This window comes from Hevea brasiliensis, chromosome 2 (genome assembly GCF_030052815.1).
Source record: "Hevea brasiliensis isolate MT/VB/25A 57/8 chromosome 2, ASM3005281v1, whole genome shotgun sequence".
NCBI classification, from domain to species: Eukaryota; Viridiplantae; Streptophyta; class Magnoliopsida; order Malpighiales; family Euphorbiaceae; genus Hevea; species Hevea brasiliensis.
Genome location: NC_079494.1, coordinates 19,516,806 through 19,532,831, shown reverse-complemented (window position 1 = coordinate 19,532,831; position 16,026 = coordinate 19,516,806). Strand labels below are relative to the sequence as shown.

Below are 16,026 nucleotides of genomic sequence, written 5' to 3'. Positions count from 1 at the left end.
ACCATCAAATTTTTATTTATGAATTTTATTTTATTAGATGAGTTTTCAAAATTTTTATTTATTTATTATAAGTTTCAAACAACTTAATTATTTCGTATATGAATTCAAATTATTTTTTTAATATTTTTTTATTATTGTCATTTTAATCATTCAATGCATTAATTATTGTTATTTTTATTAAATCGATTTTAATAAAATTGTACTTTATGATAAATATAAATCTCACTTTATATAACATTATATTAATAAAAACATTAGACTTTCATCTCATTATAAGTAAGAAAGTATAATAACAATAAATTACTGAATATTTTTTATATTTTTTCTATAAACACTACATTAAAATATTAAGATTTTGATTGACATTATTGTTATTATTCTATTGTTAGATTTTATAATTATTATTGTTATCTAAAAATAATATTCATAGACTCTTCATAACATCTATTTAGATTTGTTAGTTTATTAAATGTATAAATTTGATTTATAAGAAACAAAAAAATCAAAATTGCTTTGTTCATAAATTGTGATGTAATTTATAATATATTTAATTTAAATTAAAAAAATATATGTTAAAACAATATGCATATACATATAAAATTAAACCTATTACTATACGAATAGTGTTAGACTTTTTTTTAGATGGGTTAATTAATTTATTTTTTTAACTAATATTATTATTATGTTCCTATGATTAGACCTTAAAATTAAATATTTTTTATAATCAAATCATATTTTATTCAACGTGATATAAGAGCTAACTAATAAATATTACATTATTAATATTAGTTAGTCTTAAACTAGAGTATATACACTTGACTGACAGACAATATAGTGAATAATTAAAATTTTATCTCAATTGAATTGATTAAATGTTTTTAATAATTAATGACAGATAATAGTTTTTTTTATAAGTTATAAAAATAATATTTTAAATTTATCAAAAAAAATATTTTATATCATTATAAAATAGAATAGTATATGTTTTTAATCTAAATATTTATTTATTAATTATATAAATATGATAAATTAAAAAAAAATAATAATTCCGCAGCATTGCATTGGTGTGAAAAAGCTTGCGGATATACTAGATCTACTCCACGTAAACCTATTGACTTTTCATAAAAAATAAAATAAAATAAAGTCTTTATCAAAAGAAGACAATTTTTCTTGTTTTTTATGTTATCCTTTTTCTGGAAAATCGAATAAAAGAAAAATAAAGGCACTTCTTACTTATCACAACTTATTAAATAGTCGATTGGCTCAAGCAGGATTCAATGCGTATCTATGGAGTGTTGTGCATTGTTTTATTTGCGGCAGCAGGCCTCAGTAGCTGCATCTCCCTTCAGACATGAGCGAAGACAAATTGGCAAGAATCGATGCCACCAAGTGTAAAATACCACTCTTTCGATTTCATCATCCAAAGCATATACCACATAATATTCTTTAATCCTCTTATACTAAGATTATATAAGCTGTGACTTGCACACATCTACTGCATCTTCAATTTTACAACTAGTGTCCTGCAAATATCAATAGTGAAAATGCCCCCTCAACCCCAAGATCAGAAGAAGAGTAATGAGAAGAAGGAAATAGGGAATATTCAAATTTTGCCATTTTACAAGCTCTTAAGCTACGCTGATTCATTGGACTGGGCACTCATGGTACTAGGGACCTTAGGTTCTATAGTCCATGGCATGGCTCAACCTGTCGGGTATTTCTTGCTAGGAAGAGCCCTTGATGCTTTTGGGAAAAACATGAACAACACTGATGAAATGGTTAAAGCTCTTGACAAGGTAATGCATATTCCATGTTCACATAAATTTGTGCTGGCTAGAAAGAAAACTTGCAGGGGTGGAGACAAAGCCTTGGCCTCCAAACATATTTAAAATTATATATATATAACAAAATTTGTTTTCATTAATTAATCTCTAAAAATTTATATTAATCTTTATAAATATTTATAAAAAAATATTAAATAGGTGTAATAAATTTTTATTTTTTATTAATCAGTCCCTCAAATTTTCTATCCGTCTAATAATTTATATTTTATTATTTAAATTGAAACATTAAAATTATTTAGTTATCATTAAACAAATACAAAAATTTAATTAAAAATTAATTATTGAAATTTTTTATTGCAGTTGTTATTTGATGAAAATTAAATTAAATTTAATCTAATAATTTTCTATAAAATTTAATCTAATAATTTTCTATCACACAATTTAAAATTAGAAGGAATTTTTCTGTTTTTATTTTTGCTCTAATAATTTTCTATAAGCATAAAGTTTTTATCTTTCCTCTCATTTTGCTTTCCCTCATTTATTTTATTCAAATTAAAATATTATTTTATTTACACAAAAAAAATAGATAAAATTAGATATCTCAACTCTCATGTAAATTTTGAATTGATCATCAATTTAAATATATATGTAGTTTTATATGATATATTTACTTTATTATTTTACTAATCTATAATTTTTCATGTCTTTATAATTTTAATGATTATTATTTTTTAAAACTTATACTATTATGTCATATAATTTAGTTTTTTGAGGTTTATATTAATTTTTTAGCTTTTGAATCTATGAATTTTATATAAGAATTTGATATAATACTTTAACGCTATTGATTTTTATTTTCTTAATAATAAATTTATTATGAAGTTATAGAATAAGTAAAATTATAATTTTGTAATAGTTATATTTATTATAGAGATTTTATCATAATTTTTTTAATTGATAAATAATTTTTATAATTTGATATTTTATGTTATTTTCATTTATTATATATTTTATATTCTATTATATATGTATCGCATGTGGGTGTGAAAAAATATTTCATTAATACATTACTATTGACCTTCAATTAAAATTTTTTAGTTCGGCCCTAATCGTGTCACAATGTGTGTGTGTTAATTAACTATGTTTTCAGGTTGTCCCATACGTGTGGTACATGGCTTTCGCCACCTTTCCGGCTGGAATACTAGGTACATTCGTTTTCCTTTAGTGTCCCTCTATTCACTAGTTATAGGGTATTAAATACCATAGGTGCATAACATTACTTTATTACCCATTAGCATAGTACCCATATTATGCATAGGTTATTTATAATTTTTATTTTTTTATTTAATTTTTAATTATATTTTAAATAAATAACTTATTATTATTATTATTATTATTATTATTAAATTAATTTAAATTAAAATTTTTTATTTAATTTAATTTGAATAACTTTTTACTTATTATAATAATAATTTTTAAATTAATTTATGATATAATTAATTAAAATACCTATTTAATTCTTTTTATCCTTATATTAATAATAATTTTCATAATTATTTTATTTAAAATATAATAAAAATACTTTATCCAAAAAATAATTTAAATTTTATGAAATTTTTATATTTTATCTCATAATTTATGCAAATTAATATTTATTTTTTATAAATTATAAAAAATATATTAAATTAATGAAAAATAATATTATTTTAAAAATATATAAATATAATATTTTTTGTCATTAATGTAATAAAAAAATTAAATTACTAATAGTGAATTGGATTATTTAATTTTGATAATAATAAAAATATATAACATTATTATTAATTAAAAATAACATTCTATTATATTATTTTTAAAAATACTATATTTAAGTGTAATTTTTTTTATTAATCTGATATATTCTATGACAAAAATTGTTATCACTTTACATAAATTTATAATATAAAATAAATACATTTCATAAAAATTAAAATTTTAAAATATCATCATTTTCTATTACTATAATAAATATTAAAAATATATATTATTTTTTAAAAAATAGATTTCATAATTTTAATACCGTAACAATAATTGTTTTTATTCATTTTTATTTTTAGCTAAATTTTCAATGGAATCATATTTGTAATTTATTTTTAAAATTCTACTTTTATATAAAAATATAGTTGAGATATAATTTATGCACAAAAATGTAGATATTTAATTAAAATTTAAAAATAATTCTATTAAAAATTAATGATAATAAAATATGATTAATCAAGATATTAGTTATTATTGTATTGGATATATAATTATAATGTAATAAAAAAATTCAAAAGTTTAAAAAATATTAAATAAGATATTTATAAAAAAATTAATAATTAAATAAATATTAATTAAATACATTTAAATAAATAAATTTTGAAAATGATAGCTAATAACTTTTAAAAAAAATAATAAAAAAATAGTGCAAAACAATAAAAGATTTAAGAATATTTAGGTGAAATGAAAATACTTAGTGAGAAAAGAGTGATTGATGGATATTAAATGTCTCATATGACATACTATATATTGACAGACAAATGAAAATTATTCAAATAAAAAATTAATTTATAATTAAATATTATTTAATTCAAAAATGGTAAACATTTAAATTTAATATTTATAATAATAAAATATTTTCTATTTATTTAGCCGTATCATTTACATCATCATAAGCTAGCCATAATGATAATAATAATAAATATTAATTAATCTTAAAAAAGTGAAATAAAAAATATTAAATTATTAACATAAAAAATAGTACATATTAATTATAAATAAGTCAAATTTTTATACTTTATTTTATAACTTTTTATGTAAATTATACTTTTTGTCTCTTAAATTTTTTAATAAAGATTTCATAATAAAAATAATAAAAAAATATAACAATGTAATAAAAATATTTATTAAAGATATGAAATAATTTAAGATTAATTAAATTATATGATAGTTGATTGTGAAATTACAAATTAATGATTAATTTTTTTTTATAACTAATAGTCATCAATGACATTTTATTATTATTATTATTATTATTATTATTATTATTATTATTATTATTATTATGGAGGAAACATGCAACAAATAATATTTTTACATAAATAAATTTATAAAAAAATAATATAAATAATTTTTAAATATTACATTTAATCATAAAAGATCTTAATTTTTTAAAAATTAAACTTTAAAGAAAATAATAATTTAAATCATAAATGTTAAGATAGTATTATAAATAATAATGATAATTAAAAGAGAAATAAAAAATAAATAATAATTAGCTAGTATTTATAAAATAATATAAATAATTTTTAAATATTATAATTAATTACAAAATGCCTTAATTTTTAAAAAGTAAATTTAAAAAAATAATTTAAATCATAAATGCTAAAGTAATATTATAAATAACAATGATAATTAAAAGAGAAATGAAAAAGTTAAATAATAATTAGCATAAGGGAGAATATTTATAATTGATTATGAGATGATGAATTAATGGTCCATTTTCTTCAAACTAATGACCATCAATGACTTATTATTATTATTATTATTATTATTATTATTATTATTATTTTAAACTTTTAGTATTACTACTACTAACATGTGGCAAATAATATTTTTATATAAATAAATTTATAAAAAAAAATATAAATAATTTTTAAATATTACATTTAATTATAAAATGTCTTAATTTTTTAAAAATCAAAATTTCAAGAAAATAATAATTTAAATCATAAATGTTAAGATATTATTATAAATAAGAATGACAATTAAAAGAGAAATAAAATAAAATTAAATAATTAGTATTTATAAAATAATATAAATAGTTTTTAAATATTACACTCTTAATTTTTAAAAATTAAACTTTAAAGAAAATAATAATTTAAATTATAAATGTTAAGGTAGTATTGTAACTAGTAATGACAATTAAAAGAGAAATAAAAATAAATAAATAATAATTAATATAAATGAGAGTATTTATGAAAGGTAACACATGTTAAACTTAAAAAAAAAATACCTCGTGTTATTTCCTTGAAAATACTTTTTTACTTTATATATATATATATATATATATATATATATATATATATATATATATATATATATATATATATATATATATATATATATATATATATATATATATATAAATTTATCCAACTCCAATCGGTTAATATTCTAACTTTACAGCTTGTCTCTTAATATTTATGTTTTTGGAAAAATTTTAAAATGAAACATAACAATTTTATTATAACTATCGATTACGTGGGTTCCATCACATGGGTTCCATCATAATTAACAATCATAATATATTCATTATACATATAATAATTTCATTAAATAAATACTTGTGTTTTTAAGAGGTAAAAATACAATAAGTGTTGCATAAAGAAGCAGTTGAGAGCTTTTTTTTCTTTTATGTAGCGCTTGTTTTGGCCTTCAAAGTGGAATGCATAACAGCATATAAACACTTAATTTCCGTCTACAGTTGCTATTTCTCATACACGTAACAGAAAAAAAAAATTAGAGCTAGTTTACTTAAAATGTTTTATGTTTTTTATTTTTCATTTTCTAAGAAAATTTAGCAAAATTTTATTTTTTTTAATTAAAAAAATCCTATTTTTTAATTATAAATTATTTTTTATCTAATTGAACGAAACAGGATTTTTGAAATAAGAACTAAACAAACCATGGATAAATCCAAAACAACTTCTTTTTAAGTCCAAGCCATATTTTGCCCTATCTAGTTAAGGGACTAAATTAATTATAGAAACATAAGTTTCATTATTCAATTTATTAGTGAACAAAAAAAATTATCATTCAAATAGGTGAATAGATTGAGTTTAAAATAAAAACAATTAATTGCTATTTTTATAAAATAAATTTGTATTTTATCTTCGTTACATTTTCTTGATAATGAAAAACAATTAAAAATAAAAAGTGAATTGGTCACTGTAACTTGTGATCTTGAAATTAAAAAAAAAATAGAAAAATAGGTTTTCTCTGACATTCACTCGAACTCAAACATAGATTGGTGTTTCGTTAGAAAAAAAAAATCAAAAATAAAAATTGTATTGCTTTTTATTTTTCATGGAAAACAAGGGAAACATAAAAAAATAGGGAAAATATGAAAAACATATTCACCTCTCAATCATAAAAATAGTATTATATTCAAAAAATTAAAGAAAAAATTCATATATTTAATCATTAAAAGAAATAAATCATTATAAAATATATTTTAAATTCATTTTATTAATAATATTAATTACTTTAGTATGTATTATTCATTTACGTTATAATAATATAATTAATTTTTTAACATTAAAAATATTTTTTCTTAAATAATTATTTAATTTTAATGATAAAAAATTATAGTATAATTTTGATTATAAAAAAGTCATTATTTTTTTATTAGAAAACAATTAGAAATAAGGCTTTTTGTTATAGAGAAAAATAATGCATCCAAATCTTAATTAAATTTTGAAAAATTAGAAAACTAGTTTTCAATTTTCCATTTAAAAAACTAACACAATTGAAAATTAATATTTCCTAATTTTCTTAGAAAACTTAAAAAAAAAAAAAAAAAACTACCCCAAGGCATAAAAAAGGGTAAACTACATTTTATTTATGAATTAAAGAAGAGAAAACAAAATAACCACCTTTTATTTTTTAAGTTTTGTTTAATCAACTAGGCAATATCTACATTATATCCAACATATAACTTCTTTAAACTTATTTAACATATATCACATCTCAGTTCTTTTAATCGTATAAAGAAGGGAAGAAAAAAAAAATGGCAACTTTACGTGCATTTGGAAATTTCAGAGGTTGGATGCTGGATGTATGCAAGTGAAAGACAATTAGCACGGTTAAGATTAGCATTCCTGGAAGCAGTCCTCAACCAAGAAATCGGAGCTTTTGATACCGATTTAACAACTGGAAAAATCATCACTGGAGTTACCAATCACATGAGTATCATACAAGATGCAATAGGCGAAAAGGTTATTTTGATCTCTCTTGCTTTCTTTCTCAGGAAGGAAAAAAAAAAGTGTGTTTATGTGCTAACCTGATTTCTGAGTTGCAGCTGGGCCATTTTCTGTCAAGCTTTGCGACCTTCTTCTGTGGAATCTTGATCGCAGTCATATGCTCTTGGGAAGTGGCACTGCTGGCCCTATTAGTTCTTCCTATGATTCTCGTGATTGGCGCTACCTACACCAAGAAAATGATCACTATTTCAGCAGCTAAAATGGTTTACCTCTCTGAAGCAACAGCCTTGGTTGAACAGGTAAGCAAAAAATCAGGCAACTGCAATATCTCACATATCTGAAGCCTAGTTTGTCTAGTTTTCCAGAAAATTCCTTTACATGTACTGCTTCTGCTTCTCATATCACACAGACCATATCTCAAATCAAGACAGTTTTTGCATTTGTTGGAGAGAGCCGTGCAATTAAGTCTTTTTCAGAGTGCATGTCCAAGCAGCTTTCTCTCAGCAATGGGGAAGCATTGATAAAGGGAGTTGGAACAGGAATGTTCCAAACGGTGACGTTTTCTTCTTGGGCACTGATCATATGGATCGGAGCCATTGTAGTCAGTAACAACAAGTCAAGTGGAGGAAAGGTCATAGCTGCAGTTATGAGCATTCTCTTTGGAGCCATGTTAGTAGTGACATTCTTCGTATTATGCTGCCATTGCCTGGCATAAACAGACAATTAACTAGCTTTTCTTGATATCAATGCAGATCACTCACTTATGCTGCTCCAGACATGCAAATTTTCAATCAGGCAAGAGCTGCAGGTACTGAAGTTTTCCAGGTGATTCATAGGAAGTCACTCATAAGCCATAGGTCAACGGGGAAGACACTGGATAAAATTGAAGGAAACATCGATATATGTGATGTACATTTTGCATACCCATCCCGTCAGGAAAATTTAATCCTCAAAGGCTTTTCATTGCCGATCCCTGCTGGTAAAACGGTGGCATTAGTTGGCAGTAGCGGTTGTGGAAAGAGTACTGTTATTTCCTTAGTTGAAAGATTCTATGATCCTTTGAAAGGTCTACTGCTCCTTCCCTTCTCCTTTTATGTTGAAGCATTTGTTCAAATACATATGCGAGCACAAGCACGCTCACAAGTCTATATGTTGCTTTTGCAAATAGCCACTTTGTGCATATCCATCAAGTTTTTAGTGAATGACCATAACAATACATGCATTGCATATATAAAAGAACATGGAAGCAACAAATTACCCACAACTATCTTGAATCTTCGATGAGCTAATAAAATGCGCAAACTCCAGGGGAGATTCTCATCGACAAACACAACATCAAGGATCTTGATTTGAAATTTCTTCGAAGGAACATTGGAGCAGTTTCTCAAGAGCCGTCCCTTTTTGCTGGTACCATCAAGGATAACTTGAAAGTAGGAAATATGGATGCTGATGATCAACAGATTCAAGATGCAGCACTGATGGCAAATGCACACTCATTCATTGCCCAGCTTCCAAATCAGTACTTAACAGAGGTGATTTACTTGCTCCCAATTTACTCATCAGACACATCACTCTTTAAATAGCTCAACTAGGTTGCAAACTAATAATTCAATCCAAGTTAGCACATCCAATTATCCATCTGGTTTAATCGTAATAGTCCTTATATATGGGAACAAATTTAGGCATTTAAAAATCAAGACATATAAATAAAAAAGATAACATAGAACACAATACTGTCAAGTTATAGAACATAAAGGTTAAAACTCCTAGAATTTTCCTTATTTGTTCAAGTGTTTAGAAAAAGAGTTGAGAGCATCCAAGGTTGTCTATGATTCATGATTCAAGTGGAGCGCTATAAATAAAAAATGCTATTTCTAGTTTTGAATGATGTCTCACCCATGCAGGCTCTATACCGATTAGTCTTGTGATTAAAATTCCTTTTCGTTTAATCATGAAATTGTAGTGGTGTATTTAAGTGAAAAACTATGATCGAAGAATGCAATTATTAGTTGATGCGATTTATTAAGGTATGAAAGGCAAGAGAACACACACCAAAAACAGAGAGCTCTCTCAGTTTCTCTTTTTACCTCTCACATGTAAGATCAATTATATTCAGAGTCTTTTGTTGCTAACACGAGATCCAGGTGGGCGAAAGGGGAGTCCAGTTATCAGGAGGACAAAAGCAGAGAATTGCCATAGCAAGAGCCATTCTTAAAAATCCACCAATTCTTTTGCTTGATGAGGCTACAAGTGCACTAGATTCAGAATCAGAGAAGCTGGTTCAGGACGCCCTCGATAGGGCTATGCAAGGGAGGACGGTCATCTTGATTGCACACAGGCTGTCAACTATTGTTAATGCAGATATGATAGTAGTTGTGGAGAATGGACAAGTAACAGAGACGGGAACACACAGCAGCTTGCTAGATACCAGCAAATTTTATAGCAACTTATTTAGCATGCAGAACCTCAGCACAGTTGGTGATTCAAGGTTCATATACACTTAAATACCCGATTTCTTCAGCATAATATCCAATAAACGAAAAACTTTTAACTGATCCAACTTTATTGAATGACAGAAATGCAGCTACTGAAGAACAAGCGAATACCAAGCAACAAGTTGCACTAAAAGAAAATGAACACCAAGATAAACTTAATGATTTCAGCATCCATCTGAGCCAGTCTCCAAAGCAAGAGGAACAGAAAGACAGAACAAAGTCAGCTATATTTTTCAGAATATGGTTTGGCTTGCAAAAGAAAGAAATTTTAAAAACTGCTATAGGATCCTTTGCAGCTGCTTTCTCTGGCATCTCAAAGCCTGTTTTTGGATTCTTCATTATAACTGTAGGAGTAGCATACTACCATAAAGATGCAAAAAGGAAAGTTGGATGGTATTCCATCATCTTTGCTCTAATAGGACTGCTGTCATTGTTCACTCACACCTTGCAGCATTACTTCTTTGGAGTGGTTGGAGAGAAGGCCATGACAAACCTCAGACAAGCATTATATTCAGGTATCAATTGCTCCTATTATTCCCATCAATTTACGGATCATGGCCTAATGTTTTCTTTTTGGGATACGAATTCTTGTGTCCTTTAAACCATGAAATGCATGAACTTTCATTCAAGTGAATGATCAACCTAGGAGGGTGCACACTAACACCTATTTTTGCAGGGATACTGCGCAATGAACTAGCATGGTTTGAGAAACCTGAGAACAGTGTTGGTTCACTTACCTCACGGATCATTCATGACACCTCCATGGTCAAAATGATAATTGCAGACCGCATGTCTGTCATTGTCCAATGCGTTTCCTCCATACTAATTGCAACTATTGTTAGCATGGTTGTTAACTGGAGAATGGGTTTGGTAGCTTGGGCAGTCATGCCTTGCCATTTCATAGGTGGACTGATTCAAGCCAAGTCTGCCAAAGGATTTTCAGGTGATTCTGCTGCAGCACATTACCAAATTGTTACACTTGCTTCTGAGTCTGCAGCCAATATAAGAACCATAACATCTTTTTGTCATGAAGAGCACATTCTTAGGAAAGCCAAAACATCCCTGGAAAAACCAATGAAGAAGAGCAGGAGAACGAGCATTAAGTATGGACTCATTCAAGGTGTCTCCCTTTGTTTATGGAATATTGCACATGCTGTTGCTCTGTGGTACACTACACATTTAGTCGCAGCACATCAAGCAAGCTTCGAAGATGGCATAAGATCGTACCAGATTTTCTCTCTCACAGTACCTTCAATCACAGAGTTATGGACATTGATCCCCACTGTCATTTCTGCCATCAGCGTATTAACTCCAGCATTTGAAACCCTCGACAGGGAAACTGAAATTGAACCAGATTCACCCAAATGTTCACACCTTGACAGGATAATGGGTAGAGTAGAATTTCAGAATGTTAAATTTAACTACCCACTAAGGCCAGATGTAACTGTTCTCAACAACTTCAGTTTACAAATTGAAGCTGGATTAAAGGTGGCCTTTGTCGGACCAAGCGGAGCTGGAAAATCCTCAGTCTTGGCCCTTTTGCTTAGATTCTACGATCCCAGAGCAGGAAGGGTGCTAGTTGATGGAAAGAACATCAAAGAATATAATCTGAAAATGTTGAGGGGACAAATTGGGTTGGTGCAACAGGAGCCACTTCTTTTTAGTTCTTCAATTGGAGACAACATTGCCTATGGGAATGAGGGGGCTTCTGAAGCAGAAATTGTTAAGGTATCGAGGGAAGCAAACATTCACGAGTTTATAAGTAATTTGCCTGATGGATATAATACAATTGTTGGAGAGAAGGGCTGCCAACTTTCAGGTGGACAGAAGCAACGCATAGCGATCGCTAGGACTCTATTGAAGAAGCCAGCAATCTTGCTCCTGGATGAAGCAACAAGTGCCCTAGATGCTGAGTCTGAAAGATCTGTAGTAAGCGCCCTAGAATCAATAAATATGAACAGCTACGAGAGCTCCTTGTACAAAACAACACAGATTACGGTTGCTCACAGGCTTTCCACAGTAAAAAACTCGGATATGATAGTTGTCATGGATAAAGGTCAGATTGTCGAGATGGGTTCTCACTCAACCCTAATAGCAGAGGCTGAAGGCATATATTCTAGGTTATACCAGCTTCAGAACTTGAGTTAGCTTTAAGAAATACAAACAATAAGATGCACATTACAGGCTACAGTACCATTTCTCTTTAATGGTTTAGCAAATGGGTATGCACTCATTTTCAGCATCAAAAGAAAAGGAATGAGGTTAAAATACATTATGAAACGATGGAAAAGGAAGCGCAGAGCTTCAAATTTTTCTTCTAGAATTCAATAAAGGCACTATCCATTGTCTTGAGCTTCTCCATCTCATCCCCACTTGCCACTCCAGGATCAATGTAACATAACTGAAAAGGAGATAAAACATCAAATATTGTCATCAAACAATAATGGGGTCAAAGGAAATAATCTGACAGAAGTATAACCTGGTATTGAGGCTTCTTCAGTGTATGAACTCCTCTTTTTATTAGCTTCTTCCATATGGTATTTTCTTTCAGTGATTTTTCTAGAGCTTCTGTTCTCTATATTTATGTTACAAAAAACAATCCAATAAGTATATTGGACATTCACAATAAGATTCTATCTAAACCATCTTGACAATTTTACATAGGTATGTTCATTAAATCTTTTTTTATCAAATTATTCTGAAACACAATTTTAGTTGTTACACCCTTGAACCCACAGTAAGGTGTAACAGTAAAGCAAAAAAATATATGTAAAATATGAAGGACTAGAACTCCCACTTTTTCAGATCAACTGATACTGATTTATGGATGAATAGATGAAACAGTGATGTATTTCAGAGTTTAAGCTAATGTTAAATCCAGAAAAGCAGAATCAAATACAAAAAGATGGGAATACCAAATATAATTCTCCGAATGCGGAAAAAGGGAAGGATATATGGACAAAACGAATAATTTTAGCAAATGGCCGACAAAATAAAGATGAAAATTTATATAAAATCAATATTTTGTAACAAAGTTTCATGTAAATTTATATAAAAAAATCTAAATGAGAATGAGTTGAACAAGGAGTTCAATGCCAGTGAAGTAAGAGATATTCAGGATAACAAAGAGATTAGGCACTCAAAGATTTCATATCAGAGACGCATTAAATCAACTTACAATCTATTAATCATTGAAAACGCAAACCAAAGAAACTGCTTCTTTGCAAATGTAGATAATTCTTATCAAGAATTATAAGTGGGTTTTCTGCAAAGGCAGTCTTGCCTAGTTGCCGTCCCAACTTTGTAAGGCTCTTCAATGCTCCAAATGAAAGAGGACACCCAGATATTTTACTATTGAAATATGGAACTTATTTCTCGGTAACGATAGACAACAGTTCTTATACGGGGTTGGATTTGTTGTCACAAGTAATCTGCCCATCTCCATTAAAAAGAGTCTTAGAGGAGTCAAAATATTTAATATGACCAGATGTTTTCTACATTTAAACCTATTCACCAAGGTTTGCTCAAGTTCAGAAAGGTGCAAACTCCATTGCACCTTCACACAGGATTGCCCCTCCAACAAACCACAGGAAAAATGCATGACAGTCTGTCAATACTTTGTTGATACTTCCAGATGCAACTGCAGAAAGATTACTTTATGGAAGGAACTTTCATTTTTAATATATTCATTCGATCACCTACTAAAACATTACAAAACTAAATGACATAGGAGGACAAAAAAAATGTGAAATTTCGTAAGGTCAATCAGAAGGATCTGGAATTTTTGAATTTGAAACAGTGAAACACTGCCTTGTTGGACAAAAATTGGGGAAAACCACAAATTCAGCCTTATTCATAATGTAACTAATAAGCTTTGGGGGCAAGAATTTCTGTGAATGTTATGGCAGCAAAAAACAGTTTGAGTTTTAAATTCTCAAGTACTCAAACTAGGTAGTGCTGGGAATCAAGGCCTTAGCATGTTGCAAATAGAACACTAATGTCAAGAAAATGAAGACCAAACATGCAACTCATCAAAACTGCTGCTTACAAAAAGTCCATCTGGAAATGTTATAGAGAATCTAATAATTCTTGAAAACATGGAAATGTTTACAAAGTTCCTGCAAATTGTAATGAAAATAGCACTTGTAGTAATTAAGATTTGGGCAGATAAGACCACAAATTAAGATTTGCCCAGATAAGACCAAAAACACATAACAAAATGCTGGAATCCCTTAATTAGTGCATTAGCTGTAAATTAGGATGTGTTTAAATCCCTTAATCAGTGCATTAGCTGTAAATTAGAATGTAAATTAGTGATATTAGGGATATTTGTATTTATTATCTTTTATTTTCTTTCCTATTAAGGCTATAGCCTTTGTGTATAAATTTGAATCATTGTAACACTGTGAAATATATCAAGAAATTCTTCAATTCTCTCTAATCTTAACATGGTATCAGAGCCTTAGCCATTTTATCTGGCTTTTTTTTTTTTGCAGAGAGAAAACAGTGAGAAATAGTTAGGGTTTGTGTGGGTAAGCTTTGAAAACTGGTCTGTTGAGGGAGGTAGTTGTCATCGCCCTTTAGAAAGGAAGAGAACCTCATCACCGGTCCTCGCCTGGATTCTCGCCACCATCCGGTGAGGTGCATAATCCCACGCGCCGACAGAAGGTTTTCGCCTCGTGTACACGCGCTGGGAAGTGAGCATGTTCCTAGTCAGTTTTTTCGGCCGCACTTTTTTTTTTCAACGACATCCCTAGTGTACCACGCAAGGATTGCAAGGTCATTCCAGGAGAGGCTTTAACAAGTCAACATCGGTTGGTGGTCTTGGATGTCAAGTTGAGGAACAATTCAAGTAAGGTCAAAAGAAATAGTGTAGCTCGAACAAAGTGGTGGGAGTTCAAAGGAGTAAAGCAAGTGAAGTTCAAAAATGAGCTTCTCGAGTCTGAAGTATGGAAGCTGGATATGGAGGCCAATGATATGTGGATACAGATGGCATCAAAGATTAGAGAAGTAGCTAGAAAAGTACTTGGAGAGTCTAAAGGACATGGACCACCCTCAAAAGAGAGATGGTGGTGGAATGAGGAAGTACAAAAGGCAGTGAAGAGAAAAAGGGAATGGTATAAGAAATTACCTAAATATGATAATAATGAGGCATATGAACAGTACAAGATAGCAAAAAAAGAGGCAAAAAAGGCAGTTAGTCAAGTAAGAGCACAGGCCTTTGAAAAGTTATATGAGAAACTTGAAACTAAAGAAGGGGAGAAAGATATTTATAGATTAGCAAGGATGAGAGAAAGGAAATATCAAGATCTCAATCAAGTTAGGTGCATTAAGAATAAAGAAGGAAAAGTGTTGGTGAAAGATGAGGACATTAAAGAAAGATGAGGACATTAAAGAAAGATGGAAAAATTATTTTAATAATCTCTTTAATAATAGTCAAAATGGTAATAGCGTGAATATAGATTATAGAACAATAGAAAAGAATGTGAATTATACTAGAAGGATTAGATCTTTAGAAGTAAAGGAAGCACTTAAGAGAATGAAAGTGGGTAAAGCCTGAGGACCCGATGAAATACCAATTGAAGTGTGGAAGTATTTGGGAGATATGGGAGTGGCATGGTTAACTAAATTATTTAATAAGATTCTAAACTCAAAGAAAATGCCTGATGAATGGAGGAAGAGTATTTTAGTACCTATTTTTAAAAACAAGGGAGACATACAGAGTTGCTCAAACTATAGGGGACT

At 28.2% G+C, this 16,026-nt stretch overlaps 2 protein-coding genes across 4 annotated transcripts in view; one reads left to right on the top strand and one right to left on the bottom strand.

Annotated features, from left to right (window-relative positions):
- Positions 1-1,544: 1,544 nt before the first annotated feature.
- On the top strand, positions 1,545-12,429 carry LOC110635008 (ABC transporter B family member 19). Its single transcript, XM_058143071.1, is given in 10 exon segments — positions 1,545-1,796; positions 2,935-2,989; positions 7,626-7,801; positions 7,885-8,085; positions 8,196-8,455; positions 8,539-8,852; positions 9,095-9,318; positions 9,931-10,295; positions 10,297-10,796; positions 10,958-12,429. Coding segments are annotated over 10 exon segments (3,819 nt in total).
- LOC110635007 (uncharacterized) overlaps positions 12,413-16,026 on the bottom strand; it is a 23,277-nt gene continuing 19,663 nt past the window's right edge. For 2 of the 3 annotated variants that reach the window (XM_021784179.2, XM_021784182.2), the window contains 2 exons: positions 12,761-12,856; positions 12,413-12,682 (listed from right to left, as the gene is read on the bottom strand). In XM_021784179.2, coding sequence (XP_021639871.2) covers positions 12,599-12,682; positions 12,761-12,856 — 180 coding nt within the window. In that variant the 3' untranslated portion in view covers positions 12,413-12,598. The remainder of the gene's footprint in view (positions 12,683-12,760; positions 12,857-16,026) is intronic. The other variant, XM_021784180.2, reaches the window with a different exon arrangement.